Here is a 9,580-nt window from a genome sequence, read left to right as displayed (position 1 = left end):
CAATGTCACTGCTGACCTACAGATATTCACATCACCATCTACCTACCTTCTCTAGACTCCTAGAACCACATTGGAATCACATCAGGAAAGTATCCATGGCCCTCAGAGCCAGCCCTCCGCCTAGACTTCTGGCCTTGTCATCTTCTCAGGAAGATTAAATCACTGACAAACACTCCTATTCTGATCTTTGCTAAGACTATACTAACTCTAATTTTCTCAATTCCAGTTCCTATTTTGATTGAGCTTAAAATCAACCCGCTGTACCATATCCTTCCCATTCTGAATTTCTATAATCTTTCAATTCCCTTTTGGTTTTTCTTATAACCAAGCCAAATCTTTCCTGAGCTCCTCCTTTTTATAGTTCTTTGCAGAAGTGCCAATCATTTTCCAACATACTTTGTGACAAGTACTTTGACAAGTACCATCTGTATACCCCCCCACACCTCCAGGATCTAGACTGTAGGGATGACATTAATAGGCTGTGTCACTCTCTGGATCCTGGTTGGTTTGGGATAATGGTGATCCTGGAAGGAGATAGGCAGGAAGAGGTGATGGTATTTATTCCCTAGCTCTTTCTCAGCAACATTGTCTTGGGTTGCTGTCTCCCAAACTGAAGGTTACCTATTGTGAAGTTTATCTTCATGCACCTCTCCTCTGTGGCAATTCCCTCACTCAACACTGTATGTGTGTGTGTGTGTGTGTGTGTGTGTGTGTGCGTGCGCGCGCACACGCGCACACACACACACATGCACTGCTGATTGCATACAGGAACTCACACCTGCTAGGCAAGCACTTTATCACTGAGCCATCCTTCCCCGTTCCACACACACAGCCAGAACTTCACATCTTGAATTCTGCTGCCAACTTCTTAAGAGTCCAGACTTAGGGCTCCTATTTATCCTGAGTATCTCTGTGTCCAAACTCCACAAAGAAAAAGATGGGAAGGTTGCCTGTTTGCAGAATCAGGGTAGAGATAAACAAGAGGAGGTGTGAAAAAGCAATGTAGGAGAATAGAGACCAAGTTTACCAGGAACTTTAGTAGGACAGCCAGAGAGTGACAATAATAAGGTAACTGATTTTATAGAGGCCAATTTGCCTTGTGGTATGACATTTCTTTTTAGCAGAAGAAATAGATGCAAACTTGTAAAAACTTGGCCAGTGCATTTGGGGACTTTTCAATGTACAATAAAATGCAGAAGAACAGAATTCAGGACATAATGAGAGGGTTATTACTCATGATATGATTGGTTGTAGGATCTCAGATGAATGCAGAGGCTCATGAGTTGGGAGAAATGATGCAAAAGCACTGATTCGGTATAAGTAATGTGGTGGGAGAAAAGTTGAACAAAACTACAAATATGCACTGGTATTTGTACACAAATAGAGAATCTATATACATACATACGTGTATATATAAATATATATATATTCATTGGTTAGGGAAGCATCTGGTCTTATAAGTCTTACTCCCAAAAAAATACAAAACAACAAACAACAACAAAACTATGCACAAAAGGATATAGCTATGATCTAGTTTATTTCAACATACTAAATCAAAAATAATTATACTTTTTTGGAAAAAATATGAATTCTTTATGTGCAAAATTGGCTTGGTTGACCATAATGCATTTTATCAAAATATATTTCAGTATGCCAGGTGTAATAGAGCTTTCTATAACATACACAATAAATACAAAATAATTTTGCAAAATGACCAAAATTCAGAAAAAACAACAAAATTATAAATCAAAGTACATAAAAATATTGTCAGTTATCGATACTAAAAATCATTTTACAGTCTTCCCTTTTAACAAAGATTTTCTTTGACCGAATCAAGTCCCAAATTTGAAGAATTAAACTTTTCCTCCTCAAGGCTTCAGGAATAGCAGGCTCTCCTTCAAATCTACAACTGTCTCAACAGAACAGACCATGGAAGTGGAGAGGAACAGGCTCTTCAGGGAGAAGGGATCTGGAGTTGGCTCCAATTCACTCATCTTGGGCCAAATACATGATATCTAATTTTAGGACTAATTTGGTTTTTATGTAACCTGTTAGCAACTTCTTTTATCATGGAAAATTCTTATCTAGTATTTAGTCCTTAGCTGTACTTAAACTGTACTAAAGAAATTTGGGACATTAGGACACTTAAAAACAAAATGCAAATTTGTGAATATTAATTTTAATATGCATACTGCTACATTTTTTTCTTTTGGTAATCATTTTATCTATGTACAACTGAAAAGTAAAGTGGCAATCCAGAGTGGTGGCACACCCCCATAACTGCTGTACTTAGGAGGCTGCGACAGGAGGCTCACTTGAGCCCAAGAATTCAAGCCTAACTCAGGCGAACAGTAAGATCCCACTCAGTCAGTTGGAATTAGAATTAACTGGAGTTGGCATAAATCACCTCAGCCATGTTCTCAAGCTAAATATGGGAGGAATATCACTTGAAATTTTTATTTTAAATATGGATGTGAATAAACAAGTGAAAACAAATTTACAAACTTGTAATCCCAGCCCTCACGGAGCTGAGGCAGAAGGACTCCAAGTTCAAAGCCAGCCTGGGCTACATAGTAAGAGCCTGTCTCAAAAAAAGAAAAATGAATTAAATTAAAAATAAAGTAGCACCGGGTGCCAGTGGCTCATGCTGAGATCTGAGGATCACAGTTCAAAGCCAGCCCAAGCAGGAAAGGTTGCGAAACTCTTATCTCCAATAAACCACCAAAAAACTGGAAGTGGCGCTGTGGCTCAAGTGGTAGAGCTATATAGCCTTGAGCTGAAGAGCTGAGGGACAGTGCCCAGGCCCAGAGTTCAAGCCCCACAACTGACAAAAAAAAAGTGACAAAAGAAGCAGAATAATTTGCAAAATGCAAAATCATACCATAAAAATTCCATATAACACAATATAGCTGGAGCCAATTGCTTACTATTGTATTATTATATGTAATTTTACAGCAAAACCACTCCTGTTTGAAAAAACTGACTCAAACTTTTTTCCCCAAGTTCTAGCCATGATTCTACATGCTGCAATAAAATGTTTATAATAAACGCAGTTTGTCACAGAACTACAAGGTTCTATATTCCTAAATCATAAATTCAGCTTTAAATACCATAGCAATAATTTAAATACATGTACTGTAAAAAAGAGAAATCAATTGTAAACATACTTTATATTTTATTTGTGAAATAGTAAAAAGGGATTCCACAACTTTTTGATTCTTTAAGATCAAGAACAAAAGTACTAAGCATAATAACAAATGTACAACCTGGAGGCATGGAAAAGTATAGACTACTGAATATAATAAACCAGTGTATTAAAAATCCAGTATTTTCATTAGTAAGACCTCTTCCTCCAAAAAGTTATGCTACTGCTATTATAAATAAACTTCACATTAAGGCATCTGTCATTATGCATGAGAAAAAATTAAGGGAATAAGTACTGTAAAACTTTTCTATTATATTATTCTATTCTATTCTATTATTCTATTCTATTCTATTATTCTATATTATCAGTTTTAAATGTTTTCGTATGGTAGTAAATATCTTTGAACATATTATAAATATAATTCGAATGTTTCTCTATGTCACTGAATCATACACATTAACGTTGTCGTATGTGACATTTTAATGAACAAATAAGCAGGCAAAGTCACCTTGAAATGGATGAGAAAGAACTAAATTTAAAAGATGAGAAATCCTTAAATTATATATATGGGATTTTAACTAAGTCACAAACTCCATCTCATGACTGAGCTGCTGTCAAGCTCAGAAGGGCTTTGTGAGATCAAATGAGAAAACATTTATCACACTGCAAAACATGGAACAAATAAGTAGTATTCCCATAAGTCAAAATATGCCATCTCTAATATTAAAGTAATGACCTGGTCCTTTTGCATTCACTTGAGATTTCCCAGTTTGGGCCAATTAGCCAGTTGTAGTATAAATGGAACAAGACCAAAAAATTTCTCAATTTTAGCTTCTAGAATTTGATTTGAGTAGGAAATCACTGCTTGATGGGCTCAGGGTACCTCTTGACACTTCCTAAAAAATGAAGAGTGTGTAGGCTGCACAGATATCCTGGTTCCTGGCTTTTGTTGTATCTCCCCTAGAGATACCTCTACCTGCACCTCCTCCCTATCTATTACCATGATGGGTATACATGGTTCCTTAAAGAATGCTTTCTTATAACAGCACAGGATGAAGAAACAGAGCTGAAGTCCATCTCAGGTCTAATCTATGTTATGAGGAACACAGCTATGGGAGATGTGAACAAGAAACCAGGTGTGTGCTGAACAGATGTGGGGTCCGGGAGAAGATGAGTTGTGGTACTGCAGACTGTGTCTTTGATACGTTGACTATACATTCTAAGGAAGGACTGTACAACATTCCTCAATGCATGTGTGTGTGTGCTGGTCCTGAGGCTTAAACTCAGGTTCTGGGTGCTGTCCTTGAACTTTTTTGCTCAAGGATGGTTCTCCTCCACTTGAACCATAAATCCACTTCCAGCTTTTTTTGGTACTTAATTAGATATAAGGGTCAAACTTCCTTGCCTGAACTGAATAAAAATTGCAAAGCTCAGATCTCAGCATCCTGACTAACTAGAATTAACTGGCATAAGACACAGGCCCCTGGCCCCAGGGTATTCTATCACTAGATTCTAGAGGGTGAAACAGATGAGAATATACTTGGGGGTACTGCCTCTTCTAGTCCTGGTTCTAAACATTCCAGGGTTAAATCTGGCAACAGTTACCTTTTTAATTCCTGAAGAATCGTTTTACTTACAAGGTCAACTTCCTAGCTTCCACTCCATTAATCATGCATCCCCAAGGAAATAAACACTGAGCAATGAAGTCATTTCCAAGTTGATGAGACTCTGATTTTTCTAAGGAAAACCTTATATTCTGCCTCCAAACCTTAAAAATTTATGAATCAACATCTTTAAGACCTAGAATTATAATTACTTTGAGGAGAAGACAGCATGAATCACAGTACCATGGCAATTAATCTCATTAATAAGAATTGGTAGTACTAGTGGCCTCAGAGGTAGAATTACTGGGTAAGCACTTATTTTGGCCTATTAACCCTCATACCACTAAGAATTGAAGAATATACTAGTCAGGTGTCAGTGGCTTAGGCCTATAATTCTAGCTACTCAGAAGGCTGAGATCTGAGGATCGCAGTTCAAAGCCAGCCCGGGCAGGAAACTCTGTGAGACTGCAATAAACCTCTCAGAAAACCAGAAGTGGCACTGTGGCTCAAGTGGTAGAGCACTCGCCTTGAGCGGAAGAGCTGAGGGATAGCACCCAGGCCCAGAGTTCAAGATCCATGACTGACCAAAAAAAAAAAAAAAATATATATATATATATATATATACTATTGCACCCATTTCAAAGATAAGTACACTGATGTTTACAGAGATTACCTGATTCACCCAGGGTCATACAAATAAGTAAGTGCAAATCTTCAAACTCTCTCTTCTTTTTGTTGGTCGTGGGGCTTGAACTCTAGGCTTGGGCGCTGTCCCTGTGCTCTTCAGCTCAAGGCAAGAGCTCTACTGCTTGAGCCATAGCGCCACTTCCAGTTTTCTGGGGGTTAACTGGAGATAAGAGTCTCACAGACTTTCCTGCCTGGGCTGGTTTTGAACTGTGATCCTCAGATCTCAGCCTCCTGAGTACCTAGGATTACAGGAGTGAGCCACCAGCGCCCGGCTACTTCAAACTCTTTTTTTTTTTTTTTTTTTGCCGGTCATGGGGCCTGAGCTCTGGGTCTGGGCGCTGTCCCTTAGCTCTTCAGCTCAAGGCTAGAGCTCTACCACTGGAGCCACAGCACCACTTCCGGCTTTTTCTGTTTATGTGGTGCTGCGGAATTGAACCCGGGGCCTCATGCTTGCAAGGCATGCACTCTACCGCTGAGCTACCTTCCCAGCCCCCTACTTCAAACTCTTATCCGACCCTTCAACCCATATTTTCAATCCTACCTTGTATTCTAGTGACAAAAAGTTAGGTCACATTCTTGTTGTTATAAAGGAAAATGACAGTGTGTTTGTATAAATTTAGCTTGATTAGAATTTGGTTTCAGATTTCCTTCCAGTCAAACTTCCATTCCCTTAAAGGAAAAATTTCCTATTAAAAACAAAAGCAGGAAGTAGAGCTGTGGCTCAAAGTGGTAGAGCACTAGCCTTGAGCAAAAGAGCTCAGAGACAGCAACCAGGCCCTGATTTCCAAAAAAAAAAAAAAAAAAAACCAAAAAACCAGAAATATAGACTGCTGTTTACCAGAATAGGGTTTATAGTGTTTTTAAATAGGGGAGGGGTTTTAAAAATCTGCATCCAAAGTGAACACATTATCTGTGGTTTCTGCCATAACTGCAAAACGCTGGTACTCTGAAACTCGTTTCTCAAAGAAGTTTGTTTTCCCTTCTAAAGAAATGTTTTCCATAAAATCAAAGGGATTTTCTGCATGAAAAACCTGAAAACAAAAGAAGTGTCATTAGTCATTCTGAAGAAGTCAAATTATATCACACAGAAAAGCAAAACTGACCCAAAATACTGAGCTTGCATGTCCTGACATCTGCCTAGTCACTGATAGGGTCACCCTGACAAATTTTCATGTTACTTACTAAGCTCTCAAAGAAACTATACTGCTATCCCTTAAAAATTATTATCCCTTAAAGTATTATTTCAGGAAATACAATATTTAATATTGACTGGAGGAAAATGTTTTCACAGCTCAAGTAACCCAATATACCCTAGAGACTCCAGCCAGTTTTCACAGGTGTTAGTTACTAGTAGTTTGTCACTACACATGATCTACAAACTGCTGTAGTGTCCTGTAGTTCTAAATACATTTCTTAGTTCATAAAGTAATAACCAACAAATTGACAATGAGGAACCATAATGAGGAAAGATAAAATAAATAAAATAAATGTGATATGCACATTGTTTCTTTATTCCTTCTGAATTCAAGAAACATAGGTGGAAACACTTTATAGAAACTAGAGGTAGTTCATGGATTCACAAGGCCCAAAAGAATAAGAGTTTTCATTTTAGGAGAATCAGAGCAGCAATGTTCAATGTCACAGCTAAGAATATATTCAAATAACCTAACTTTAAAAGTGAGCAGATCTTAATACACATAGGTGTTTCTTTAAAGAAGATATACAAAAGGCAAACAAGCACATGAAAAGATGAAAAGATTATGAATAAATCATGAAACCATCATACAAAGGAAAGAAGAGTACCAAAAAGCCAATTCCACTTATAACAAATGGACTATACAGAACAGGCAAATCTATAAAGAAAGAAATTAGATTAGTGGTTGCCAGGACCATAGTTGTGGGGCAGGGGAGCAGGGGAATGACTGATGGCTCATTGGAATAGATTTTCTCCTTGGAGTGATAGAAATGTTTTAAAGTATATTGCTATGATGGTTACACAAGTCTGAATACAGGTAAAAATCACTGAGTTGTTCATTTTAAATGAATTACATGAATATCCATCAATATCCCAACAACATTATTTAATGACATAGAAGAAGCAATCCAAGAATTCACACGGAATAATAGAGGACCCCAAATAGCATAGACAATCCTTAGCAGGAAGAACAGTGCTGAAGGAATATCAATACCAAACTTCAGACTCTATTGTAAAGCCATAGTTATTATAACAAAAAAAACAAAAAAATAAACAGCTTAGTACTGGCACATGAACAGGCCTGAGGACCACTGGAATAGAAGACTCAGAAATGAACCCACAGACCTATAGCCACGTAATATTTGATAAGGGAGCCAAAAACACAGGATGGAAGAATGACAGCCTCTTCAACAAATGGTGCTGGCAGAATTGGTTATACATGTGCAAAACACAGAAGTTAGATCCTTATATATTAAATCCCTGTACCAGAATCAACTCCAAATGGATCAAAGACCTCAAGGTAAGAGCAGATATCCTGAAAATATAACAGAAAGGGTTAGGGGAAACACTAGGGCTCCTTGGCACAGGTTGAAACTTCCTAAGATCCAGAAACAACAAATCAAAGAAAGGCTCAATATATGGGATTGCATAAACTGCAGAGCTTCTGCAGGGCAAAGGACATAGCTAGCAAGATAAATAGAAAGCCCACAGATTGGGAGAAGATTTTCACTAGCTATCCAACACACAAGGGGCTTCATATCAAAAATATATTTAGAGCTCAAAAAATTAAACCTCCCAAAAACAAATCCTCAAAAAAAAAACCACCCCATTAATAAGTGAACTACAGAATTAAAAAGAGACTTCTCTGTAAAGGAAATAAGAATGGCCAAGAGACACATGAAGAAATGGTCAACATCTCTGGTCATAAAAGAAATGCAAATTAAAACAACATTGGGACTACCTCATCCCAATTAGAATGGCCATTATCAAGAAAACAAATAACAGGAAGTGGTGCTGTGGCTCAAGCAGTAGAGCGCTGCCTTGAGTTGAAGAGCTCAGGGACAGCACCCAAGCCGAGTTCAAGCCCCACAACTGACAAAGGAAAAAAAAAAAAAAAAAAACAGAAGAAAACAAATAACAGATGCCCGCCGGGATGTGACCAAAAGGGAACGCTACTACACTGTTGGTGGGAATGTAAACTGGTTCAGCCACTCTGGAAAATAGTATAGAGCTTCCTCAAAAGACTAAACATAGAGCTCCCCTATGACCCACCAATCCCACTCCTGGGCATTTACCCAAATGACCACAAACAAGGTCCCACTAAAGCAGAACTATGTTCACTGCAACATTATTTACCATAGCCAAGATATGGAATCAATCCAAATGCCCCTCAGTAGATGAATGGATCAAGAAAACGTGATATAAAATATATATATATATATACATATATATATGTATACACACACACACACACACACACACACACACACACACACACACACATGCACGCACACACACAATGGAACTCTATGCTTCCATCAGAAAGAATGACATCGTCCCATTCACAAGGAAATAGAAAGACTTTGCAAAAAATCTTTTTAAGTAAAGTAAGTCAGACCCAAAGAAACACAGGCTCTGTTTTCCCTCATTTGCAATAATTAGTATATGCCTAGTATAGTCCTAGCAGAGATTCACTATAGCCCAATAGCTATGTACATATGACCACATAAAGTGATATCAATCAAAATGATCTTCGTGATATGGAAACAAGAGGTTTCAATTTTGCAAAATCAACTTTTTTTTTAATGTGTCGCTGTCACTGTCATGAACATTTTGAAAGTAGAATAGTATATTACAAATGATTTTAGTGAGAAAATATTTGGGGGACTTGACATGAGTACTTTGACTACTAGTGACACTTATAAAAACATTTTACCTTTGAGAATCCAAGTTCTACAAGTAATCTGTCAGCTACGAACTCAATATACTGTTTCATCAAAACACAGTTCATTCCAATGAGGCCAACTGGCAAAGCTTCCGTCAAAAACTCCTGGCATATAAATAAAACCAGAATAAGGTACAATGACAACATAATAAATATGCATTTTCTGAATAAACAGAGGGTCAGTTTTAGTACTATTCTAAGATTCATTTTATTTAAGGACTGTA

General features: G+C 37.6%; 1 protein-coding gene across 4 annotated transcripts in view; it reads right to left on the bottom strand.

Moving 5' to 3' along the window:
* Positions 1-5,933: 5,933 nt before the first annotated feature.
* The window catches only part of Rrm2b (ribonucleotide reductase regulatory TP53 inducible subunit M2B), a 30,995-nt gene continuing 27,348 nt past the window's right edge, over positions 5,934-9,580 (bottom strand). For 3 of the 4 annotated variants that reach the window (XM_042672951.1, XM_042672949.1, XM_042672952.1), the window contains exons 8-9: positions 9,348-9,461; positions 6,265-6,467 (exon numbers count right to left, since the gene is read on the bottom strand). In XM_042672951.1, coding sequence (XP_042528885.1) covers positions 6,315-6,467; positions 9,348-9,461 — 267 coding nt within the window. In that variant the 3' untranslated portion in view covers positions 6,265-6,314. Of the gene's footprint in view, positions 6,123-6,264; positions 6,468-9,347; positions 9,462-9,580 lie in introns of those variants that run through there. The other variant, XM_042672950.1, reaches the window with a different exon arrangement.

The sequence above is a fragment of the Dipodomys spectabilis genome, unplaced genomic scaffold (assembly GCF_019054845.1).
Source record: "Dipodomys spectabilis isolate Male_0828 unplaced genomic scaffold, ASM1905484v1 ptg000783l, whole genome shotgun sequence".
Lineage (NCBI taxonomy): Eukaryota > Metazoa > Chordata > Mammalia > Rodentia > Heteromyidae > Dipodomys > Dipodomys spectabilis.
This window is presented reverse-complemented; position numbering and strand designations above follow the sequence as displayed.